Source organism: Cynocephalus volans, chromosome 10 (genome assembly GCF_027409185.1).
Source record: "Cynocephalus volans isolate mCynVol1 chromosome 10, mCynVol1.pri, whole genome shotgun sequence".
In the NCBI taxonomy this organism is placed as follows: domain Eukaryota; kingdom Metazoa; phylum Chordata; class Mammalia; order Dermoptera; family Cynocephalidae; genus Cynocephalus; species Cynocephalus volans.
The window spans coordinates 28,657,262-28,683,768 of record NC_084469.1 but is presented as its reverse complement, the minus strand read 5'-3'; the positions used below and the strand labels follow the sequence as shown (position 1 = coordinate 28,683,768).

The 26,507-nt window shown below is 41.3% G+C and overlaps 1 protein-coding gene and 1 pseudogene across 2 annotated transcripts; both read left to right on the top strand.

Annotated features, from left to right (window-relative positions):
• On the top strand, positions 1–24,942 carry CRK (CRK proto-oncogene, adaptor protein). 2 transcript variants are annotated; one of them, XM_063112138.1, is made up of 3 exons: positions 1–374; positions 10,520–11,055; positions 21,616–24,942. In XM_063112138.1, exons 1-3 carry the CDS (start codon positions 134–136, stop codon positions 21,751–21,753), a joined length of 915 nt encoding a protein of 304 aa, XP_062968208.1. In that variant the 5' UTR covers positions 1–133; the 3' UTR covers positions 21,754–24,942. The 2 variants fall into 2 exon arrangements, with proteins under 2 accessions (XP_062968208.1, XP_062968210.1); XM_063112140.1 differs by having other exon boundaries at positions 10,520–10,885; positions 21,616–21,708.
• On the top strand, positions 7,175–7,295 carry LOC134389803 (U6 spliceosomal RNA; annotated as a pseudogene).
• Positions 24,943–26,507: the final 1,565 nt, after the last annotated feature.

Genomic DNA, 26,507 nt, shown 5'->3' with positions numbered 1-26,507 from the left:
GCCCGCGGCAGCCGCCGCCATTTCGGGCGCTGCTGTGAGGCTGAGACCGGAGCCGGTCCGCTGGGCGGCGGACGGCGGGGCTGGAGGGGCGCGCGCGGCGGCGGCGGCCCAGCGTGTAGGCGCGCAGGCGGCCATGGCGGGCAACTTCGACTCGGAGGAACGGAGTAGCTGGTACTGGGGGCGGTTGAGCCGGCAGGAGGCGGTGGCGCTGTTGCAGGGCCAGCGGCACGGGGTGTTCCTGGTGCGGGACTCGAGCACCAGCCCCGGGGACTATGTGCTCAGCGTCTCCGAGAACTCGCGCGTCTCCCACTACATCATCAACAGCAGCGGCCCGCGTCCGCCCGTGCCACCGTCTCCCGCCCAGCCTCCTCCGGGTGAGGGACTGACGGGACGGGAGGCCCCGGGCGGGGTGAGGGCCGCGGAACTCCCAGCCTGGCCGGCTGCTCCTCGCGAGCTGACTCCATGAGGGACGTGGGCAGAGGGCAGCCTGCTGTCCAGGCTCGTTCCCACCAACGAGAGGGAGTGTGTGGGGGAGGAAGAGCCGCTGACCGAGGCCTTTGGGTGTGCCTTGGGAGGACAGCCCGGGGGAAGGGGAACTGCTTCTGCCCCAGGGTGGGGCTGGCGCCCGGGCCGGGCACTAGGGCAGGGCAAGGCAACGTGGGGACAAAGAGCTGAGGGGGATGTTGGCACTGCGGGGGCATCACTTGGCAGCGGTGCCTAGAATGAATCTGATAATCCTACAAGTGGCTTTTAGGCTTGAAACATTTCCTGCAGTGTTGGAGAGCCGGGTTTGGCCGTACTCCCCTGGTGGCCTTTGGTGGGAAGTCACCACACACTGGCCGGGAGGGATGGAGACACCCTCAGGAAACCGGTCAGCTTTTTCCTTTCTTGGGCATTTTTCCAAAATGCTCTTACCGTCCTCTTCCCCCGTGGAGGACGAAGGTGGTGAATTAAGTGCCTTGGTGGTAGAAGAAAGCCTGTAAAAAGCCCAGAATAAGTTGATGCCTGGCACACTGTGTCCAGGAGATCTTAGTGTCCAGAAGACTGTCCTCCGCAATAAAGGGGTTCTGGTTTTCAAAGTGTTTAGGGGAGGGAACATTTTTTTCAGAAAATAAACCAGATATAAGCCAGTGGAAACAATCCCTTCCCTGAAAGTGAATGGAACTTCATTTTCCTTGAACTTATTGTCAGTCTGTACTTCAGAGCTTCTCCTTGCTCAGTAAATTGGGGCTGTGGCCTGAGTCTTCCTGGATATTGGAAACAGACCCTGCTGGGCAGATAATTTAAATTACCTACACTGGGTCCTCGCCAGGGAACATTGAGATGTGACTATCTTGATCATGTCATTGGAGTTGTTTGGGAAATGTTAAGGAAATTATGCACTTAGTACTTGAGATTTGTGAGGTACGTAGTTATTCTGAGGTGTCTGAGTAACAGCACCAAAAGCTCTAGTGGCTTCTCACTGTTCCCAAGTTGAGGCAGTTTCCTCCTGACCAGCTAAGACTAGATCCAGGCAAGTCTCTTGATTTTTCCTGAGCTAGGCATTGCCGACTTGCCCTTTTAGGATAGTCCTAATTTAGATTTACTCACTTTGTCCAGAAATGGGGAAGTGGGATAGGCAGTCTCTTTGTTAACACTTACAAATTATAAAAAATAAGTATGAGGTCTTTAAGTTCACAAATGATCCTAGGTCTTTCTCATTCTGGTCAGTTTAATAGTATTATGACATGAAATAGGAATATTGATGTACATGTATTTGCCCTAAACCAGATATATTTTACTTTGATGCCACCTGCTTGGTATCTAGGGTTTTGCATAACATGTAGTAGTAACACGATTGCAAACTGTCATTGAAATTTAATTCTCAGGGCCAGCCTGTGACTCACTTGGGAGAGTGTGGTACTGTTAACACCAAGGCCGCAGGTTCGGATCCCTATATAGGGATGGCCGGTTGGCTCACTTAGGAGAGTGTGGTGCTGACAACACCAAGTCAAGAGTTAAGATCCCCTTACCGGTCATTAAAAAAAAATTCTCAACCTTTTGTTGGTTGCAAAATTTGGAAATGGCAGCAGGCAGGTGTGTTTGATATTTCTCCACACAGCATTATGATTATATTTTTGTTTTGTTTTTATTTTTTATTATTATTTTATGTATATATACTTTGTAGCATTATGATTTTATATCTCAACATTTATCTTGATATTGAGCTCTACTTTTTCAAAAAAGATAAGGGTTCATTCAGATCCTTGGCTCACAAGAGAAGGTGAAGTTTGCCAAAGTTTGTGGATGGGGTGTGGGAAATTCCTGGCCATTGTGGTATTATTTCTGCTATATACCCCATATTCTATGCAGGGTAACAATTCAGTTGCTGTCTTTATAAAGATTACTTAATCTTTGTTCTCCCCCTCCCCATCAAGCTCTTTTTCTTTTTTTTTTTTTTTTTTTTTTTTTTTTGTCGTTTTTTCGTGACCGGCACTCAGCCAGTGAGTGCACTGGTCAGTCCTATATAGGATCCGAACCCGCGGCGGGAGCGTCGCCGCGCTCCCAGCGCAGCACTCTACCAAGTGCGCCACGGGCTCGGCCCAAGCTCTTTTTCTTTTGATGCCACACAGAGGAATTTGTTGAATTTTAGAGAGGCATATACAATTTTTTTTTTTTTTTTTTTTTTTTTTGTCTTTTTCGTGACCGGCACTCAGCCAGTGAGTGCACCGGCCATTCCTATATAGGATCCGAACCCGCGGCGGGAGCGTCGCTGCGCTCCCAAGCGCTGCACTCTCCCGAGTGCGCCACGGGCTCGGCCCTTTTTAACTCTTTTTTTTTTTTTTTTGGGCATATACAATATTAATAGATACCATTTATTGACTGGTTATTCTGTGCCAGGTACTTTGCTGAGTACTTCATGTGCCCTATCTCTTTTACTGTCTGTAGCAGTATCTAGTGAGGTAGGTACTATGATCTCCATTTATTAAAACATTTCTGTTTATAGAGGAGGAAACTGAGAGGCAGAGATTGAGTAATTTTGCTTAAGGTCACAAGGCTAGTAAATTACTGAACCAGATTTTGGATCTAGGCATGCTGACCTGAGAGCTGACCCTTTTATACTATACTCTTTTCTGTCAAAGTCAACTTCCTTTGGGGATCCTAGCAGTGCACGTAGAGGACTCTGTCCTCAACACTTTATGTCTGCCTTGGAGTCCTAGATTCTATTTAAAGATGAGAAGGAAAGAAAGGCAAAAAGAAAACTGACTTAGCATTCAAAGTACACATCTATCTAAAATCAATGATGAATCGGCTTTTAAAAACCTTATTTGGCACATTGACTGTGGAAGATGAGCTTTTTGCTTGGGATTGCATAGTGTATTTTGTGCATGCAATATATAGGTATGTATGGAATGGCTTAGATGTAATTTTCAGAGGCATAGGGATAGAATAGGCCAGGGATTTTCAGCCTTTTTCTAGTGAACCTATTTTTAACTTATCTTAGGTTTTCAGCTCCCACATGCTTTTGTATGCTACCAAGGCCTTGTAGCGCCTTGGCTGTTGCCCTGGGTAAATAAGGAAGGATTTGGTTAAATCTACTGGTCACATTCTGTCAGGCTGGGCTTCAAGGTGGACCCTTTGGGAACCCTTGCAATTAATTGATTCACTAGTTTCTTCTTCTTGAAACAATGAGGGACTACTAGACCTTGACCAGTAGAGAGTAGGCAAAACTGAATGAGTGTGAGTTAGGAGAGTAATTACAGGGTTGAGCTGTGGAGCCTGGGTTTGAATCTTATTTACCTGCTGCTTACTGTTTCTTTATCTTTGGGCAAGCTATTTAACTTCTCTCTGCTTCAGTTTCCTCATCTGTGAAAGAGTGAAAATAGTGATACTGAGCCCATAGGGGTCTTGTAAGGATTAAGGCTGGCATACTGAGTAAGTATTCAATAAGTACTATATATTAATCTTATGAATATAACTATGAACTGGCGGGGAGCTGAAGCAAAATGGAAAACCAGTCTTGCTTTGATAGGCTCACAGGCATGCATGGTGTGGTTGGTAAGCATGGTGAACAGCTTGTCTTAGGGAATAAGTGCTGGATTAGAGGGAATGGGGTACATCGATAAGTGTGAAAGGACCTGGGTCCAGTTTATAGCAATAGGATGGTGCCTGCTGCTACCTGCTCAACCCAAAGCCTCCCGTCTGTTGCCCTAGTGGGAGCGGGGAGCATAAAAGCTTGCCTCATTTTGGAGGTGCAGAGCTGAAACTAGGGTGGTAATTGTTGATGATGAGTTTTTAAGGTAGCACCAAACCACTTGCCTGGAGATAGTAGGGGATTGCTGCCTTTTTCGTACCTTCAGCTTTTGTATTTCATTTGTTTACCTCATGTTTCAGTTCAGAAACTTGGTTCTCATGTCTTACTCTTCAATGTCAGAGTATCTCTCTATCCAGTGATTCTGGAGAACTTCTTCAGTGAGTTACCTGTAGGTTTTACACCAAAAAAATAATTCCATGGTAAAAGGAAATAGGTTTACTTATCACAGACTTCTCCAAGTCTTTACTATGTACTATGCTCATGTGAATTACGACCTTCCAAGGGAGGGTACTGGATTTTTCAAACCTATTAAACCACAGAGCTTTTGAGAAGCATCTTGTGATTCTGTGGAAACAGCGTAGCAGACTTTGGATTTTGGGATGAATTGAACATTTCTGAAGGAATTCAGTGGGTTGGGGGATGGATTAAGCTGAATTTGCTTTTTTTTTTTGAGCACTTATAATGTACTAGCCACCCCCCCCCCCCTTTTGGCAGTTGGCCTGTGCAGAGATCGAACCCTTGATCTTGGTGTTATCGTTACCACAGTCTAACCAACTGAGCTAATGGGCCAGCCCATACTAGCCATTTTTAGGAATTTTATTAGATGGCTGGCCAGTTACTCATTTGGTTAGAGCTCATTTGGTTAGCCTTATAACAGCAAGGTCAAGGGTTTGGATCCCCTAACTGGCCAGCCACCCCCCCCAAAAAAAAAAATTACTAGGTGGGTATTGGGCCCTATTTTACAGAATAAGGGCTGAAGCACAGCAAAATTAGGTAACTGCTCATACAGCTAGTGAGAGCCAGAATTCATCAACCTAGTCAGTCTGAATCTGCGTAGTACCATGCTGATATCCACCATTTTTAGAAAGTTCTGTCTGGTTAGGAGACCATATGTCTTTTTTTTTTTTTTTTTTTTTACGATGACCAGTAAGGGGATCTTAACCCTTGACTTGGTGTTGTCAGCACCATACTCACCCAGTGAGCAACCGGCCATCCCTATATGGGATCCGAACCCGTGGCCTTGGAGTTATCAGCACCACACTCTTCTGAGTGAGCCACGGGCCAGCTCCATGAGACCATATGTCTTGACACATTTTTAGGATACCTTTTCAGCTGGAAGTCAGTGGCCTTTTTAGCCCTTTGAATTGGATCAGTGGTGGTGGGTATTTAAGCAACCTCTGTAAATGCCATAGGCAGAGGAGAAGGAGTGGGAAATAAGGAAAGAGCAAGGGAAAAAGAGGAAGTGCTGTGAGATCAAGGAGAGGCTGCTGGTGGATCCCCTCTGGTGGTACCCATGCCAGAAGTGGCCTGGCCTGTTTTCTTTTCTTTTTTTCTTTTTTTTTTTTTTGGCTGGACGGTACAGAGATAGAACCCTGGACCTTGGTATTATTAGCACCATGCTCTAACCATCTGAGCTAAAAGCCAGCTAACCTGGCTTGTTTTAACCCACAGAGACTGAAGATGTTCTTCAGGGAATAGCATTGTAAAAACCTGAGGGCTGAAATGCTATGGGTTGAGCAGCAACAGAAACAAAAATAATAATTAACTGCTTGCCTTGCTTTTGATTTCTGAATGTTAATTCGTACTGCACATTCAGAATCCAGCACAGGGTTGTCAGTGAAGTTTTCCAAGTCCCAGGTAGCTATAAGAATCCTGTCCTTGGTTCTGTTCTCTAGACTGACTGACTGTTATCTCCTTCCTTTCCCGCCCTTCTGTTTCCTGCCTTTGGCTATTTGTGGTTGGAAGGAGAGGAGGGAGGGAAAAGGAGCTGGAACACATAGCTGTGGTGAGGTTTGGGCTTTATGTGGGACTTATGTATGGTCTGTTCCCCTCCCTTCCCTTCTGGAGTTTAGATCAATGAAGCTTGATTGCCCTGTATATCTAACTGCCCCAGCAGTACACCAAAAGAGGCATTTCTCTGTGGAATTATTATAGTGTCAGTAGAATAGAAAAACAATTTATAGGTAAAGTATATCTAAGGTTTCCCTTGGGGGCCGGCCTGTGGCTCATTCGGGAGAGTACGGTGCTGATAACACCAGGGCCCCGAGTTCGGATCCCATATAGGGATGGCCAGTTTGCTCATTGGGTGAGCATGGTGCTGACAACACCACGTCAAGGGTTAAGATCCCCTTACTGGTCATCTTTTTAAAAAAAAAAAAAAAAAAAAAAAAAGGTTTCCCTTGGTATTTTGCTTGTATTTCTGTGTCTGTTGGGTTTGCCAAGCAAAGAAAAAAAAAAGTTGTAGTGAGCTCAGTTTACACCATGGCGTTTGAAATGTCCCTGGGTTTTTTTGTTTTTGTTTTTTTTTGGCAGCTGGTGGGTGCAGGGATCAAACCCAGGACCTTGGTGTTATCAGCACCACTCTCCAACTAACTGAGCTAACTGGCAGGCCCCACGATGCGCCATTTGAACAAGAAATAAATTGAACCTGCTTCCCACCTTTGTGCCAGATGAGCTGCCAATTTTTCTTGCACTGAGCTTTCAAAGGGACTTGGCTTAGTAGTCTTATTTGTTCTTCTTATTCCCTTCTCCCCCCAAAAAAACACACTTCACTTGGCCTAGTACTGTAGGAGAGGAACCGTAACAATGGATGACAGGGAGTGGTCACTTTCCTTCTTAGTGTGAAAAGAGTACCTTGGAAATGTTCAGGAATGGTCAGAATTGCCCTTTTGTTGTGATTTTGTTGTATCTCAGGACACAGTTTGTTGTTGTCGCTACTACTTTTTGTAGGAACACATCACCAGTTGGAAGTGGAAGTGGGGGTGGGGGGGTGTCTTTCATGCTGCTTTGCTCCTGGCTCACCAGCCATACTTCGCATGCCTTTGTATGTCCTACTATGCTGTGAGCATCTCAGAGTTTGTTCATTGAGAATAATATGTAGTGCTTGCTTTGGCAGCCCATACACCAAAATTGGAACGATACAGAGAAGATTGTACGGAGAAGATTAGCATGGCCCCTGTGCAACAATGTCACACTACTTCTTGAAGAATTCCATATTAAAAAAAAAAAAAGAATAATATGTGACACAGGGCTGGCTGGTTAGCTCAGTTGGGGGTTAGAGCATGGTGCTGATAACAGCAAGGTCAAGGGTTCAGATCCCTTGCTGGCCAACTGCCCAAAACAAAACAAAACAAAACAAAATTGTAACACTTAACTATCTGTCTGCCAACCACTGCACCAAAAGGGCAACTGATAAAAGCCATTTTGGTCATTGTATCTTGACTTGTAGTTGTGTAAAGTTTAGCAGGAGAGCTTTTCTCCCTAGGTGTGATCTGGATCATTTTCAAAGACATGGGTGCTCTAGCTGGTGTGAGGCAGTCTCCTCACCACTCTGCCCTGGAGCTTTCTTGACTGGGTAGTGCTATGTAGGTCTCCATGTTCGCATTGACCCTGTCCTTAACATAGTTGCTCTGCAGGCCTGGAAGATCATCCTGAATTAGCCCATGATGATAGGCTAGGTGGCTATGCGTCTCCTTGCCTACCAGACTTGAATAGGAATAATTCTCCGTCAGTGATCCAGCTCAGTGAAGAGAAACTCCAGAATATAGCAGCATCATGCTCTGGTATGGTCATAACCAAAATCATCTCTCCAGTCCTGCACTTGGAACTATTGGGGTCACATTCTGCTGGTGCCTGAGGAGTGTTTTTGCCATAGGCAGACAGTCTTGGGTCTGGGCATCTCTTTCAGTATCTTAAATTGGAGAGACAGCCAGCAGTCCTGAGTTTGGGTTATTAACTTGTTTTAGCTTACAGCCATGAATTTCACAGGTGAACTTTTTGCAATATAGGAAATATGCAACCATCCTTTAAATTGTGTCTTGGTTTCTCATCAGTGATTTGGGTGAAAAGAGAAGGACTCATCAGTGCTCATTCTGCACTGAGGACTTTTGGTTAACTTCCAAAGTTAATGTTTTATCTTTTTACTTCTCTCCAATAGTGGACTGAATTTTAAATATACTTTTTCTGGTCATTCTGGAAGAGCTGGTTTTTAACATTGGACAAAAGAATTAGGTCTCTCTCTTTTTTTTTTTTTTTTTGAGTGTGGCAAATGATTTTAGACATTTGGGCTACTACAGCATTTCTGTTTCACAGCATTAATCGCTGTGGCTTTTATTTTTTTTGGCAGCTGGCCAGATGGGATCTAAACCCTTGACCTTAGTGTTATACCACTGCCGTGGCTTTTAAATGGATGGGACAGTGCTATCTTGTTGATAGGAATGGAAATTGGCTATTTTCCCTTAACAAAGGACTTGAATAAGTAACTTTCAAAGTACTTTCTTCAAAGAGGTACAAATAGTCAATACACATGAAAAACATCAAAGGATCAAAGGTGATATTTAAAAAGAGATAACATTTCTCTTTATTAAATTGGTGATGGTTTTTAAAATACTGTTTTGTTGAGGATATCAGGGAAATGGGAACCCATCAACCACTGGTGGAACATAAAATTGTACAGACTTTTTGGAGGGCAGTTTGACAACATAAACCTTACTGTCCTTATCCTTTGATCCAGCATTGCATTTCAAGGAGTTATCATCCTGAGGAAGTAATAAAAAAAGTTCATTAATAGATTAGAACAAAAATGCTCATAACAGCATTGTTTGTACTGGTGAAAATTTAGGAATATAGCCATTAAAAGTCATGTTCTAGGGCTGGCTGGTTAGCTCAGTTGGTTAGAGTGCGGCATTAAGATAACAAAGTCAAGGGCCGGCCCGTGGCTCACTCGGGAGAGTGCGGTGCTGAAAACACCAAGGCCCCGGGTTCGGATCCCATATAGGGATGGCTGGTTCGCTCACTGGGTGAGCGTGGTGCTGACAACACCAAGTCAAGGGTTAAGATCCCCTTACCGGTCATCTTTAAAAAAAAAAAAAAAAAAAAAAAGATAACAAAGTCAAGGGTTCGGAGCTCCATACTGGCTACCCACCAAAATAAAAACAAAAACTGTATATAGTAACCCAGTTATAAAAGACATATATGTCTATGTATTTAACACACACACATATATATACACATGCATATGTATGTGTATATGTATTTATATTTGTGTGTGTGTGTGTGTGTGTATATATAAAAATCTGGTAGGTTATAACCCAAAATGCTAAGAGTAGAGCTGCAGCAGGGTTAAGGGTATTTAAAAAATGATCTGCCCCAACCCACATTTTCTATAGAGCTATTTATTACTTTATCAGGAAACCAAAAGGTAAAAAATTCAAGGAAGATGATTTGATATTTTGGGTGCTTAGCACAGTGCAAGTTAAAGGTTTGTATTCCTCATTAGAAAACTTTCTTATTTGAACTTATATATTTTCATCTATTATGAATTCTAGGTCTCAAGATAGAGAGGGAATACATTCTGAAATATGCTGTGTCTAGAGCCAGACCCATATTTTTGTCTTAATGAATTTTAAGCATTCCTAATATGTCCTTTCCTCTTGGACCTTCAGTGTGTTATCAGAGGTCGAATGTTTTAACACTTTTTTATTTACCCAAGCATCCTTGTTTATCTTTTTTCATGGCCCGTTTTGTTTTGTAGGGAACAATCTAGTTTCTGTGTTTTATTTTTAAGTGATGATCTTAGGAATTGATTTTTAAGCAGTCAGCTTTTTAGTTTCGTTCAGTTCCTAGGTTCCTTTACCTAGTCAAGTTTTTTTAGCTGTCAGAGATGTAATTGAGATCAGCAGTCTTAGATCGAAAAAGTCTTAAAAATGTTTTCTTCTTTGGAACTGTGCATTCTAGATGTGAAGAGAACGAATTTATGAGCTCACTGTAGAGCTCTCCCACCTCTTCCTGGAACAGCTGCTGGGACCTGTGAACAAAAAGAGCTCCCAGTATTTCCTGAGGTTGAGAAGAAGATTGCAACAAAACCTTGAACCTTATGCTACTCTGTAAATGGGGGAGCAACAGAGCATATTGGGAGAATGAACAAAAAGTCCCCGTGTTTCACTAGTCTTTGATCTTGTATGAGAGCACATTCCAGTTGGTCTGGTCTGTCACAGCCTTCTGTTCCTTCTCTGGGGCCGATGGTAATGGGCATCTTTCTTCCCAGAGGATGTTTCAGCTTCAAAGTGTGGTGTTGATTTGCTATGAGAAGGGATTATTTTCTCTAGGCAGGTTTTTTTTTTGGTGATTAAATATTGACTAAATATGTGTGGGAAATGCTTAAAACCTGCATTTCATTTTCAGTATAGTACATCTTTAAGTAACACCCTGCTCTGTTTTTTCCAGGGGTGAGCCCCTCCAGACTCCGAATAGGCGATCAAGAGTTTGATTCATTGCCTGCTTTACTGGAATTCTACAAAATACACTATTTGGACACTACAACGTTGATAGAACCAGTTTCCAGATCCAGGCAGGGTAGTGGAGTGATTCTCAGGCAGGAGGAAGCAGAGTATGTGCGAGCCCTCTTTGACTTTAATGGGAATGATGAAGAAGATCTTCCCTTTAAGAAAGGAGACATCCTGAGAATCCGGGATAAGCCTGAAGAGCAGTGGTGGAATGCAGAGGACAGCGAAGGCAAGAGAGGGATGATTCCAGTCCCTTACGTCGAGAAGTATAGACCTGCCTCCGCCTCAGTATCGGCTCTGATTGGAGGTAACCAGGAGGGTTCCCACCCACAGCCACTGGGTGGGCCGGAGCCTGGGCCCTATGCCCAACCCAGCGTCAACACTCCGCTCCCTAACCTCCAGAATGGGCCCATTTATGCCAGGGTTATCCAGAAGCGAGTCCCTAATGCCTACGACAAGACAGCCTTGGCTTTGGAGGTACATAATGTGCAAAATGTAGAAAGAAGAGATCTGCTACAGGTCTCCCTTTCAGACCTCTTAGAGCTTTGTAGGAATGCTCAATACAAGCACCAGCGTTGTGATGTTGTTGTAGATGTCGAACCATTAAGTACTGATTTTGGCATTTAATGTTGGGTTTTCTCTTTATAGAAAACCTATTTTGGAATGAGTAAGCTTAAAATTGTGTAACTGAATGTTCTGATTGATCTACTAAACATACTTTGACTACTTTAATAACAACACCACCTGAATTCACAGGAATTAACCTAAAATATTTTTTCTCCTCTATATCCTAACCTGTTTCTTGCTTTCTGTTTGTCATTATCTAAAAGAAGATGGGTTCACGCAGATTTGAGTGTAATAAGTGGTTTCTGTCAAAGTGCTTAAGTGGAATTTTTCCCATAAAAACAGCATTTTTACTTTAGGGGACCATGATGTTCCTTACCATTAATTGTGTTTGTCATATAAGAATTTAGGAGGCAACAGTGAAGCATAGTACAGGTGTGAAGAGATCTATACTCAGAAGTATTAATTCCAAAGAGCAGCAAATTTACTTGGTTTTTGTTTACAGGCAAGAAACCAGTTCTTCCTAAGGAGTTAATTTTTTCCTTGTACTGTTGAATAGTTACCCTTGGTAGCCCATCTCCTTCTGGCCAACCATTACATTGCGTTTCTTCCTTTATTCCTTTCTTTAGCACTCAGCTTTGTCTCTCACTTTCTTCCTCCCTCCCTCCCTTTCTTTCTTCCTTTCTGAATTATACAGATGGTGGTTTAGCACATAAGCTAGTACAGAAGAATTCCCATCTTTCAGAGCCTACTGATATGGTAACTTGAATGTAAGTGAGTAGCTAACTTTCATAAGCATGGGCTGAAGTTATGTGAGCACAGATCAGCAGAGGAGGGGTAAAAAATGTATTCTTATAAACTGAAATCTTTAAGTTTTGTTTTTGAGTTGTGTTCATACAGTGAGAAGTAGGAGCTGCCCTCTACGTTGGAATGTCAGCCCACAGAATGAGCAAGAATTTATTTGAATCAGTCTCTGATATTACTGGATTTCAAATTTTTCTTTTACGTTTTTTGATCTAGTGGATGCAAAGGGGAAGGTTCGTTGAGTCTTCTAGGTTTGACCAAAAAATGTGGTTTTAAGGTTTTTATTTTTTGAGATCATGTGGTGACTTAATAGTATAATGCCTCTGCTTTGATGAGAAATGAAATGTATGTTGTCTAGGTCACACCACTGCTTTTTCCCACTTAGACTTTGGAGGATAAGGAAAACAAGTTTCTAGCCTCCTATTTTCATGTAGGTTCAGATTATGTTAACATCCAGTCAGTGCTATGCACATTTTGGATGTGACTTTTTGACAATTATCGCAGACCTTGTTAGCACTGGGCTGGAGTATGAAAACAGCACTCATGGAACGAGCCAGCTAATACTCAGGAGAGAAGAGTTATCACGTTAAGTTTTCTTCTGTTTGCATTTCCTTTAGTTATTTTTAATGATCCCTGCCTTGATTAGAGGCTTTAACGCTCAGAAATGGTTGAGCTGCTTTCCTTGCTGTGAAATATAAGTCTTGTGAAATAAAGATTTGAGTAGAAAACTAGTTTATAATTTCATTAAGTTTTCTTTTTTGGTTTGGATGTTGGTTTTAAACTGCACATGTTTATTGCTGAAGATGGCCTGTTTCAAGTTAGCATACCTCAAGTAATAGCTTTAAAACACCTCTTCTTCCATACTTGAAAAAAATGGTGTTAGTCTAGCATCATAGAATTCTAGAGTTGGAAAGGACCTTAGGATATATATTCAGTACATGGAAAAAACGTGATGTTTAGACACACTGATTGGGTCATTCAAGCTAATGAGAGGTGGAGATGTGACAAACCCAGATCTACTTTGGCACCTGTCTGCCAAACCCATTCAGTCTGTGGTTCTTTGTCTTTTGCAACAGTGCTGCTGCCCTCCTCAGCGTAGGTTTTGTGTGGTTTCATTGACAGCATATCCTCAGTTTATTCTCTCTGCAGCGAGGCACAATTCTCCTTTGCCGTCTCTGGTTTTTCATGGGAACTGATGCTTATTCCCTATTGTGATGAGACTGGGAGAAAAATTAGGAGACTCTGGCTTTCTGACCTTAGCATTCTAGTAAGAAAATGCATTGAGATCTGTCTGTGCACGAGGAGTCTTTAAGAAGTTCATGGAAAGAGTTATATTATCTCAATTCTGTTTTTCCACAAACTTTTTGACATACCCGTGTGTGTGTGTGTGTGTGTGTGTGTGTGTGTGTGTGTGTGTGTGTGTGTGTGTGTGTGTGTGTGTGTGTGTGTGTGTGTGTGTGTGTGTGTGTGTGTGTGTGTGTGTGTGTGTGTGTGTGTGTGTGTGTGTGTGTGTGTGTGTGTGTGTGTGTCATATGTATGAAGCATGATTCGACCCCCTATAAATCTAGTCTGTAAACCGGCTAGATATATTTTAGTGGAGTTTTACGTTTAACTTTAAGTTGACAGATTCAGATCACTTAATTTTAGAATTGGGCAGGACCCAGAAGTAATATATTATACCAGCAGTCTTTAGACTGCTTTCTAGTGCCCTGAGAGTTCCCAGGAGGTGCCCAGGGAGAGGAGGAAGCTGAGAATGCAGGGTTCTGGCTTTCCCTCTCTTGCTTAAACCAAGAGTAACTGTTTTTAATTGTTATATTTCAGGGTCTCTAAGATTTTCTTTGGAGGAAGGGTTTCTGTGCTTTAAAAGAAAAAATTTAGAAACCTGTGTTCAAGAACCACCTCCCTTCATCTTACAGATGGGTGTTTCCTGCGTGGTATTTGCTGTGACCAGAATCCTCACTAGAATATAAGTTATTTGATATTTCCTCCCACCAGATTTCTCTAGTAGAGATGAAGGCTGTGGAAGGAAGGGATTAACTCTCGCCAACTGCCAAAGTAGGATATTCCTCTGCCCACTACAGTTTTGTGGGTCAACCGGTCAGACGTTTTCTGGGGGAATAAAACAGTGAACTAGACAAACACCATCTGTTCTATCCTGGAGTTCCTGGTGAAGACAGACATTAAATAAATGCACATATACTGAGTGTTTTGAAGCAGAAGTACTGGAAGTAACACTAGAACAGTGCAGAGGCATCTTTCATTTTTTGATCTTAGATTTCAACTTTTTGTTTTGTGGCTCCTTGGGAGCTAGTATCCTGATAAATATAATCTTGCAAATACAGGTGTTAAAGGTTATTTTATGCCTCTATAGACTGTCCAAAACAATCATCTTTTTTTTTTAATGTACTAATCATGTAACTTCCATTCTCTGATTCAACCTGGCATTTTGCCTTTGACAGATAAGACTTGAGAGTAATCCGGGAATATCTCAAGTATTCTCAGGCCTGAACCTATTCTTCAGATAGGGAAGGTATAAAGTGCTTTGGGTCTTTGGTGCAACAGTGACTGCATCAACTCCACATTTCCCCATGTGGAACTCTAAAAACCTAAGTTAAGGCTTTTTAACCTGTGTATAGAAAATGGGAATAAAGTCCCCTCTGGTGTATCTGTTTGTTAGGGAGAAAAATGAGAGTGGAAAGTATGAAAGTATGAGCAGCAAGTACTTGATGTATCCAGTTTTTCTTTTTTGGGGACTGTAGCTGTAGATTTGTGTACTGTTCATTGAGGCAGATATCCACTTTCCCTCTCCCTTCAATCTTCTTTGGACATCTTCATTTCAAATCATAGAATCTCAGTGGGAAGGGACTTTGAAAGTAACAGATCCAGTCTGCTGACATTGAAGGCAGACCCTCTAGTATCTCCACAGATAATTTTTTAACAACCTTTTCAATATTTCTACTTTTTAAGAGGGGGTGGGAGTGGGGGAGGATAGCTGGCTGGTAAAGGGATCCAAACCCTTGACCTTGGTGTTACAACGCTGTGCTCTAACTTACTGAGCTAACCAGCCAGCCCCTCAGTATCTCTACTTTTGAAGAACTCATCAACCACAATACTGTAGTTCAAAGATTCCAAACTTGGTTCATGGCATCCTTAAGTGTCTCAATGATATTTCATAGTGCCCTAGGCCAAAAAAAACTATCTGACTGTTCCATTTATTAAGTAGCTAGGTCCAAACAACTTAAATATTCATGTCCTGATAACTTAGTAGCCATTTTTAAAAATAATAAGCATAATTGAAATAAAATGATATTTTATTATTAAGTAACTGCAGTTACTTAACTAATGAGATGTGTAGTCTGTTAGACACTGCCCAGTTTCTCAAATCTTGGGATCTTATTGAACATTGCCACCCTCATTTCCTGTTTCACATTTATTTTCATGAGATGCTTTTTTATCATAGCAACTTCCAAAACCCAGTTTTGCAAAGATATGGCATCTTTGAAAGGAATGTAGTATGGTCTAATAATGAAATTTTTTTTTTTTTTTTTTTTTTTTTTTAAAGATGACCGATAAGGGGATCTTAACCCTTGGCTTAGTGTTGTCAGCACCATGCTCAGCCAGTGAGCAAACCAGCCATCCCTATATAGGATCTGAACCTGTGGCCTTGGTGTTACCAGCACCGCACTCTCCCGAGTGAGCCACAGGGCGGCCCTAATAATAATGAAATTTTGAACTGCCTTGAGCTAATAGTTCACGTAGCATTGCAGATGTCCAGTATTGCTAGTTTCCCTCAAACTTTAAAATACTTTGTGGCACTCCTGTGAGTTCACAGTGATGCCTCTGACAGTGTACGGTTTGGAAACCTCAGGTCAAATTCATTGTATTAATTTTTTAAAATTCCTTAATGTTGAGCTAAAAGGTTATGTACTATGTGTGGTCACCTCCTCACCTTTCACCAAGGGGATGGAAAGCTTAGTTTTAGGCATTATTAGTTGTTGAGCTAGAGAAGATCATTTCTGACTTGGACTACAAAGAACCAGGGTCAGGCCTATCTCCCAGGAGTTTGTGGGATGCTTTTTCTGTTCACTTGGAAGCCTGCCAATTAAATCTCAAAGACCTGCAGCTTTCTACCAGTACAACTTATGCCCATATCATTTCATTTCTGAGGCAAGTGAGTCATTAAGGCTGATTGTCCACACTTGTTTCCATTGATTTGAAAGACTATAGGTAGGCCCTAAGTTTTACCTATTCCTTAGATCAGGGGTCTGCAAATTTTTTCTGTGAAGGCTTTTGAGGTCTTGTATGGTCTCCGTCACGACCACTCAACTCTGCCATTGTAGCAAGAAGGCAGTCAGACAAAACAACAAATGAGCTTGCTGTGTTCCAGTAAAACTGTTTACAGAAACAACAGGCTGGATTTGGCTCATGGGCCATAGTTGGCTGACTCCTGCCTTAGATTGCTGTAGTTTTCTTAACTTTTTTTTCCCTCCAGCCAAATCTTGAAATATTTATTAACTATGTTTTTAGTGTTTGAAAATGTTTGAAGACAAGGCCACTGTACTGCTCTGTATTTCTTTTCCCTGGTTTTATTTACATTTATTTATGTGTGCTTCCTACCCTGAGCTCACTGGAATCCTGTCACAAGTCTGGATCAAAGGAATGTTGGCAATTGTTGATGTCTGTCCTGTTAGATAATAGGGACAGACACTAGCAAAGCAGTCACTTGGGATTGCACCGGCAAAGGAGGTCACATAGTTCCTGTATAGTAAATACCAAAAATTAATGCCATTTCCAGTTTCTTTCTTATTATCATGGGGACTCATTGGTTGAAGATCGGCTGGTTAATCTTTTGCTGGATAAATTCTAGATTTGATTACATCCGCACCAGGATCATGTTTGACCTTGGAAACTACACAGAGCTCGGGAATAAACCAGTGTCCATTAAGTTTCCTAGGAGTGAAGAAAGTGTAGTAACCACATTCAGTCCCCTTTACGTGTGACTCCATGATTTACATGCAAACTTGCTCCCAGGGATGTATTATGAGATCAGGAGGCTGAGAACCAGACTGGGACACTAAAGCAGTTCCTTGGTGGTGGAAGAATCATCAGTCCTTTACAAGGAGCTAGTGAGGTCTGCCTCATGAAAAGAAAAGTTAAATAACTGCCTTGTAGTACTTCAAGTTCTACATGAAGTCTTTCTTGTTCCTCAGTAATGCATATGAAAATTTTCTTTCCTATGTATAACTTGAATTTTGAAATCAGTAGTGTTAGAACTACTGTTATTAGTACATTCACTGATTAGTACATTTTTTGTGTCTTAAGATTGTAGTAACATTTCTGGGACAAGTATTCAGTTTTACTTTCTTTCTCTTTTAAAGTTGTACACCAGCTTTCAAACGCACATGCATCCTCCTCAGCCTCCCTGGTCTTCAGGAGTTACGCTTTAGTGAGTTGATGCCAGGTAGGAGGAGGGGCAGAATTCCGGCTTTCTGTATTAGAGAAAGAATTGCTCTTAGTATGGGTGTGTGTGTGTGTGTGTGTGTGTGTGTGTGTGTGTGTGTGTGTGTGTGTGTGTGTGTGTGTGTGTGTGTGTGTGTGTGTGTGTGTGTGTGTGTGTGTGTGTGTGTGTGTGTGTGTGTGTGTGTGTGTCTGTGTGTGTGTGTGTGTGTCTGTGTGTGTGTGTGTGTCTGTGTGTGTGTGTGTGTCTGTGTGTGTCTGTGTGTGTGTGTGTGTCACTGTGTTCTTAGACTGCCCCATTCCATCCTTCACCCCACCTCCTCCAGGGTTGTGTGTGTGTGTGTTCTTAGACTGCCCCATTCCATCCTCCACCCCACCTCCTCCAGGGTTGACAGCCACCTTTTCTTCCCAACTGTTGAAGAGGCAGGGCTTCATGTGGTATCACAGGAAGAAGCCCTGGTCTCTAAATATAATCATGTTGCTTTTGGGACTTTGTTCTTGTCCCCACGTGCTTTGAATATTTCAGGAGAAAGACCCCATAGGATACAAAATGTTATTTATTTGTTTTTTGTTTAGGGTTGCTGACCAGTACAGGGATCAAACCCTGGACCTTGGTGTTATCAGCACTATGCTCTAACCAACTGGGCTAACCAGCCAGCCCTATTTAATTGTTGTTTTGTTTTGGGCTTTTTTTTTTTTTTTTTTTTGGTAGCTGGCTGGCATGGGGATCTGAACCGTTAAACTATTTAATTTTAATAAGATCTTCCTCAGAGTATTTGTACTTCAAGGCCACTTTGGGCAGGTTAATTAATCAGCCCAATTGACTGCTTACAACTTTTCTCTTTTATTCATTTAAATATCAGAATCATTTCAGTTGCGGCATAGCCTTTCTTTCACCACCTGACATTTGGACCTTTCTGCCAAGAACCTAATCAACTGTAAAAAAAAGGTTTTGGATTTCAGAATATGGTGTGGTTTTCCTGAACTTTCCTCAATAGGGTACAGCCAAGAGAATCTAAACAATAAAGATGGTTCTAATGTGATCCAAAGGTCTAATTTATTTATTTATTTATTTATTTATATTTATTTATTTCTTGACTGGTAAGGGGATCGCAACCCTCGACACAGTGTGGTCTGCACCACACTCAGTCAGTGAGTGCACTGGCCATCCCTATATAGGATCCAAACCTGCAGCCTCGGCGCTCCCAGCGCCACACTCTCCCGAGTGAGCCACGGGGCTGGCCCCAAAGGTCTAATTTACACATAATTTCTTTCCTGAGTGACATTTGCCTTATAGGAACTCCCTACCCATTTCTCTCTTAGAAGTCTGAAAGAGAAAATGTATGGGGTCAGGTCATCAGGTTTTGCCCTACTTCTTAAGCTGGTATGGTTCTGTTGTACTGGTAACAGCAAGGGGCTGGGTTAGTCCACATTCACCCTACCCTTTGCTTCTCAGAGCTCTGTGGGATGTGATTTGAGACTGTACTTTGAATGCTTAAGAATAAAGACAATATAACATTGCAAGAAAAGAGAGGCGTTTTAAACACAGATTTTGGCATCAAAGCACCTTCTACAAAATCCTTAGAAAAGCCGAATAAAATATAACAAACATCTTTTTCTTTTCATTGTTTTATTGAGGTAAACAAATCACTTGGTAAAATGTACTAATCTTAAGTATACAGTTTGATGAGTTTACATGCATGTGTGATAACCACCCAGATGAAAGTGTAGAACATTTCCAGCACTCTGGAATGTTCCATCATGTCCCTTGTGTGTATTTTTAATATAAGTAAAATGGATTCTGATATGGCAGACATTAGGGATGATGGGGAAGACAGGCCTGAAGTTCTCAGACCAGTTTGAGAGAAATAGGCCCCTTAGTACCCATCTAAAGGGGAGCCTAATCTGAGTTGCATTTTTTTAGATTTTTGATATGAACATGCACATCCCCTGAACATTTTTCTCTTCCTGAAATCAGGGACTTATGTTATTCTGGGTCCAGCTACCAGAATAGCACTTTATATGACATGAGTGTTTAATAGGCAGTACAAATAAATACTAAAAATGGGGGAAAAAAGTGCTGCCTGCACTTGACGTAATTGACCTTAACATAGTTAAGTGACTAGCAGCCCAGAGGCATTAATTCCAGTAACGTGCATAATGTGTGCATGCTTGTGTGTGTGTGAAAGGCGGAGAGTCAAGGGTAGGTGATAGGTCACAAACAAGGGTAATTCACTAAGGAATATTCAAATATTATTGTGAGGCTGGTGTTAAGCCTAGCTTCTTGCAACACTGCAAAATATTTAGAAAGAAGGGAACAGTAAGATAAAGTCTGAGAACTAAAGTTAGGGATAAAGGAATAAATCTTTTAGATGATTTTTAATAGCAAGTGAAACTTCACTTTGATGTCCTGTTCTTCCTCTCCACAAAGACTGTAGAAACTCTGTCATAGTTGGCCTACTTAGATGTCAGAAACTTTGAATTGGAAAATTGCGGGGAATGAACAGAACCCTGGTGCCAGTCAGCTACGAGGACTGGGTCTGCTTGCAAGGATGGTGTGCCATATTATCCTTCTGTCCCCTCCCTTTACATCGTCAGTCTTTGTCTTTACAATATCGAAAGATCAAGCTGCTGCTTTTTTTCACTTTCTGTATCTTATCCCTAGTCTCTCTATCATTCCCTTGTTTTTGTCCTCTTCTCAGCATCCTGTGACCCATACTTTAGGCCTCTGGTTTTCATATAGTTCTTTGGGAAATTCAGACAGGCCAAAAAGCAAATTGTTTCATCTGTGAGTGAGATTAAGCTGGTTCTAGAGGAGACTCTAGGCTTGGACTTGAGTTGGCTGTGGCCAGTAGTTGTCCTGCAGACATTCTTAGAGAACTCCTAAGGCCCAGAGAGCATAATTTGAAAGTTTCTGGTATGGGAGAAAGAGCATAAATGGCTTTAGAGCCAGATAATTCTGGGCTCAAATCCCAGCCCTGCCACTAGCTCTGTGACCTCAGGTATATCATGTAATTGCTGTGAACCTCTGTTTTTTCATCTGTAAAATGAAACCAGTTCCTGTCTTAGCAGGGTTATTATGAGGATTAGAAAATAGTTTATATAAAATACCCTCTCCTATACTATACAAGTATAATAGTTCGATAAATAGTATTATTAATTTAATAAAACCAAATGAGTAGTTATGCTTAGAAACCACTTGTGTCCTCAGAACTCAAATGTTGATAATAATTAAAGGATGGTCATAAAGTTCTTTAGTTCAATGACATCTGGGGTCTTATCACCATTGTTGAATATTTTGCCTCAGGGTGAATCATCAGATTGAACTTGTTTTAAGTTTCATAGCAAGATAGAGGTATATCTTACATTGTTAAAACTTTATGTGTGATGTCACAAGAGACTTTTTATTAACAGAAGCAAAAATATGATAGTTGATTTTTTTGTCCCCTTATTGGGTAATGAAAGTTCCAGGTGACACTGAGGGAGCAACAAGGTCTGTCAGTAGACGGTGGGATGGGGAGGGGGTAGCGGCCTGTCAGGTAGATCTTGCGGAGGAAGTTGGGGGCTTTGCAGAGAGCTAATGGGATTTGGAGTTTTGGCCTGTACCTGGTCAAATGGGAAAAAGCTTGCCTTGTTCTGGAGGTAATAGGAACATTTAATTTTCTGGGACCGGGAAGACAGCTAGAAAAAAAAAGGAAAAAACTTTTTTTCTGGAACCAAATGACTTATGCTTGCCATGATTGCCTTCTGTTGTGCAAGCAGTAGCAGGCCAAGATGTGTATGAGTGTGAGCTGGTGGATTATATATACTGCTTTCGTATGCCTAGGAGGGGAGAGAGCTTCTTCCCAAGGCCAGGGCCTGTGAGGCAGGCAGGAAGCTGAGGGTAGTGGGTACAAAGAGAAGGAATACTAGCTCACTTAAATTGGGATTGCTCATCCAGAGACACTTTGAGATTTCCAAAAAGTATCATTTTCTAGGATCCTTTCTGTATTCTTTGTTTTCCTGCACTGCTAAAAACACTTCTTCCTTCTGCCTGCATTAACCACAAGTAATCAGTCTGGTGGCTGGGGCTGGGGAGGCAGTGATTAGCCATTTCTGTAACATTAGCCCTAGAGCAATCACATGGGCAGGGTATGCCTAACCAGAGAATGGAGTTTTTCAGTTTGCATTCTTAACTGGAAATAAAGTGCTCTCCTTATTCTCCTCCTGCAGGTCGGTGAGCTGGTAAAGGTTACGAAGATTAATGTGAGTGGTCAGTGGGAAGGGGAGTGTAATGGCAAACGAGGTCACTTCCCATTCACACATGTCCGTCTGCTGGATCAACAGAATCCTGATGAGGACTTCAGCTGAGTATAGCTCAACAGTTTTGCTGACAGATGGGAACAATCTTTTTTTTTCCAACTGCCATCTATACAATTTTCTTACAGATGTCAAAAGCAGTCTAGTTTATATAAGCACTCTGTTACCTGTGATCTTTTTTAGACTGAACTCCATTCCTAGTGTTATTTACCATATTCAGGGTACGAAACTGGAGGGCCTGTGTGTTAACTTCTGAATTGGCAATTTTAGGTGGTAGCAGCCATGCCCATGTGTATCAGAAGAAGGTGTCTTGCCTTCTTTCTCTCAGGCAATGCAGATCAACCTGTGGAAAACCGATGGACAGGAGAGGAGTGTTACACACTGCTTACCCTGATTTATTCCTTTTTTTTTTTTTTTCATTCTGAAACCGTACTATCAAATGGCAATAGACTGTTCCCTCCCACTCCCATGAAGTAATCGTGCACCATGTGAATAGTACCCAGTGGGATTGCTTTTTCATTTATAGAACATGACCATTGTATGACTCATTCTGACATTTCAAATCCTGAGAATTCTGAGAACACTACTAGAGGCATTTGTCTTCCTTCCTAGTCAATGCTTAATACTTTTTCTTGGGATTCTTGCAGCCCTTGTCATTCTTTTTCCCCAAACCTACAAGTAGGTTAATTACTAAGATAAGTGTATATTTTCATTCCAGATGAGAAGCAGGATGTGCAGAGCACTTTATTCAGTGCATAGCTTTAAGCCAGTATTGGATTCACTAAGTGGACAGCCAAACTCCCAGCTCTCTGCCTTCCCCACGAGGTCATTAGTAGGTCACACTGCTACAGCAGCTAAATAAACTCGTGGCTAATGGGACCCAGCAGGGTCATATCTCCTGAGTGCCAGTATCCCATTAGGAGACTCTTGGAATTCTTGGATTTTACTTGGAGTAGGAGGACCAATCACTTATAATATTCCGTGGAAGGTTTTGGGGCCAAATTCTGCCCTCTGCCTGATGTGCAACTTGTATAAAAGTCAAGTTAGAATTATATGAATTTGGGGGTAGGGTTAGTGCTTTGAAAAATTTTTCAACCAGTCATGAATTACTTATGTATTATTCGTTTCACATGGTCAGAGTAGTGCTTGAAGTATATTACAAACTGCCTTGATTTTTGGCTCTTTATGTTCAGGTTTAGTTTACAAACCCTTTAGAGTATGGAATGGTTTAAGTGGGATCAGGTGCTCCAAAGAATAGGCTTATGAGACCAAAAATAATCTAGGCTATTTAGACTATATGAAACTTTCAAAGTTAGTTCCTAGTCTATAAAGGCACTTACTGGTCTGTGGTGTGGTATGACCAATAGAAACATCTGATACTTTGCTTTGGACCTCATTTTAGAATGATAATATACCTTTTTAATTGTACTGCATAGGTAGATATGATAAGTTTGCATTCTGTGACCATATATCAAATCATGGTATCCCAGTGACTAGCCTGGCATTCAGTCAATGTGCAGTTGTTTGCAATGAGGGGAGTGCAGAAGCTTATCACATGGCACAGGAAGCCAGCTGGCGCAGGATTACATGCATTACCACAAGCAAACTAATGAGTTGATGCTAATTTAATATATTTTTACCTCACACTAAGGTAATGCTTGATAAAGACATTAATACTGAACTTTTAAAATGTTAGCTCAGTGCTGTGCACATAGTGGGTGCTCAATAATGTTGAATGAACAGATTTGCAATACCAGGTGTAATTCCATCTGACTACTTTGTTAAATTTTCAGTTAGAGCACAGATACTGTAAAATCCAAAATATACATTAAACCGTGTTTTCCTGAAAGTATGGCATCTAAAATATTTGTAGAAAAACCTTGTCACAACTGGTTTGAATGTTTGTATTTTCTTTTGCCTTTGACTTTGATGTTAGCTTGTAATGTCTCTTTCATCATATGTAATACTAGTGGAACATGTACCTCTACCCCAATCATAAGAATTTCTCGATAATTGGTTGTCCAGAGCCATTACATGAACTTTTGGTTGGATTTGGCTGGGTGTGGCAGTTATTGGACCTCAAGAAATCAAAAGACTTCTTTCTAAGCATCTTCCAGAAAAAGCAAATGCTAAAATCCTATTCAAGTGCATATGTATATTGTCACAGAGCAAAGTAAACTGAAATTGGCTGCTATATTTTATATAATCATTTCTGCAAAAACCCATTTTTTGGATACTAATATTTGACATGGTTAATTCTTATTAATTTGTTGGAATTGTTTATTGTTAATAATGCAAATAGATAATTTTTAATTATCCACAAGTAACATTTCACTATTAATGGTTTGAAGTGGGTGATAAGCAAACCAATTTGAAATAAAATATGAACATGTGCCATTGTATTATAACACTATACACTTTCTTGACAGTTAAATTTTAAAAAAATGTTTTTTTGTAGCATGTATTGTATATGTTTATAGTATATGTAGTAAATAAAAATATGGCCAAATGTTTGGCTTGGTGATCTTTTGGAGAAAGTAATCTTCGAATATTTTTCACAAAAGAGCTAAATCTTACGCTTAGGGAATAGGAGGTATGTGCCCTCAGCAGTTTGTGAACAATCATGTAATCAGATAAAGAAACAATTATATACACTTTGTGGGTGCTTATTAAAGATGGGATTAATCATTAGTGATATTTTAAAGGGTCTCCAGAAGTCATGAAATATTGATATGAGGGGAGCATAAAAAGAATCATTATATAAAGATCTGGAAGCTGGAATGATGTGGATATATGTGGACATAAGAAAATGAGGATGTGGTAGAGGGCTTTATAAAGCAAATGAGAAGTTTGAATGTTAGACAGTAGATTTTTAGAATGTTAGTGTAGAGATCCAGTCTAATTTCTCCCTTTTTATGTAAGTAGCACACAGCTCAGGGTAGATAATGTGAGTATAGGGAATACAAAAAAAAGTAGGTTAAACATTACTATGTGTTCCATCTTTCTCAAGGCGTGTATAGAGACAACACAAGTATGTGAATATATATACCTAAAAGGTTGACATACATTTTAGTTTTTTGTCTGGGTGGTGAAGTTTTAAAATAAAAAGGACAAGCTTTGCCAGTTATTTATACAGTATTCTGCCTTGGACTCAAAACACAGCATCTAGTCAGTGCTGTAGACAGAGCAGTATGTCAACTCAGTTAAAGGAAATTAGTCCAAAGGGATCCAACTTTGGTATAACAGCAAAGTGATTTAAGTGTGTTTCAACTTTTTATCAATAAAAAATGAACTGTTAAAATTTTATTTTAATATGTTGCATCGTGGGTTCCTTTGCATAGTCTTGAGTGCTCATACCAGCTCTCTTGTTTTGTGATACTGACCTTCAGATGAAATTGTATTCTTCTTATAGGTATGAAGAAAGGAGAGTGTGCCTCCAAAGAATAAAATGAAAATAGTTTGGTGGGGGGAAGCTAAGAATTGGGAGCTTTGCTGCCACCCATGTCCTGAAGAGAATGAAATGCAGAGATAAGGTAGGGGACAAAAAACTAATCACCAATAAGTGACATCTGAAAAGAGCAGTCTTGAAGATCCTCCAGGGATACAGGAGGAGAGTGAGCAGAAATAAATGCACAACCAGCTGGCTTTTGGTCAAGGAGATGCTTCCAGTGTTTCTGCAGTTGGCCTGATGGACTTAGATTTTAGACCTGTGTTGAATCCTAGCAAAGTGGGTACTCAAATGTTGACTAAATGATCAAAGGTAAACTGGCTTGGATCGATCTTTTCTATCTTCCCACTTCAAATTGGAGGATTTTGTACATTTTAGCTTTCTGGGGGTAGGAAGGAAAATAGTTATATATTAGACATGTAGAGGTAGACTTGTTCAAAGCCCCCTTTGTTCCTTTTGGGAAAACTTCATGGAGTTTCTAACCCTCATTTCAATATGGTGGGACTATTAGGCTACTCCAGAGTTCTCAGTATCTTCAAGGGAACTAGGAAAGGAGTCTTGAGGTGAGGTCTAAGATGGGCTTTTCCTTTCTCCTTTATACTGGGAAAGTATCTACTGCAGGGAGCAAGTGAATTTGGTGCCATATAAGGGTACATTAATACTGTTTTTTGAATACTGGGCTGTGCTAGAGTTTTGTGTAATGCAAGAATGAGCTTCCTGGAGTTACTCTGCCATTTGTGCAGGTTTCTATACTGACCTGATGCTACCTCGCTGTCCTGTTAGGCCTCCAGCCTGACTCCACAGGTCCGCAGATGCCCCTCATGCCTGGGAACCCTAATGCAAAGCTTTGGCTGCCTTGGCTAGTGTTGCCACCATGTCCAAAGATTGCCTGCAGTGGGATTATAGCAACCTTAACCTCATTCATCACTATTTTGTAACTATTTGTATTGAGAGAGTATCACGTGAACCTAAGGATAAGGTATCCTCTAGCACCATAGAAAGGAACGACTTTAAATATGAAGTATTCGTTATCATTAAAGGGGGGTTTGACTCCGTATTTTGTTGGCTATTTAGCTATCAGGGCTGACTGGGTGTTTTAGTGACTAGGTTTTTTTTTGTTGTTGTTTCGTTTTTTTTGGTGGCTGGCTGGCATGGGGATCTGTACCTGTGACCTTGGTGTTACAAGGCTGCACTCTAACCAACTGAGCTAACGGGCCAGCCCCTCGACTAGGAATTTTGATCAGATTACAGTAGTTCTAAGTGGTAGAACCTGTGGAATAATGGACTCTGCTCTTGTGACTCTTAACATTCTAGGAGTAATAGCAAGAACCACATCTATAACCCCCACTGTGGCCCC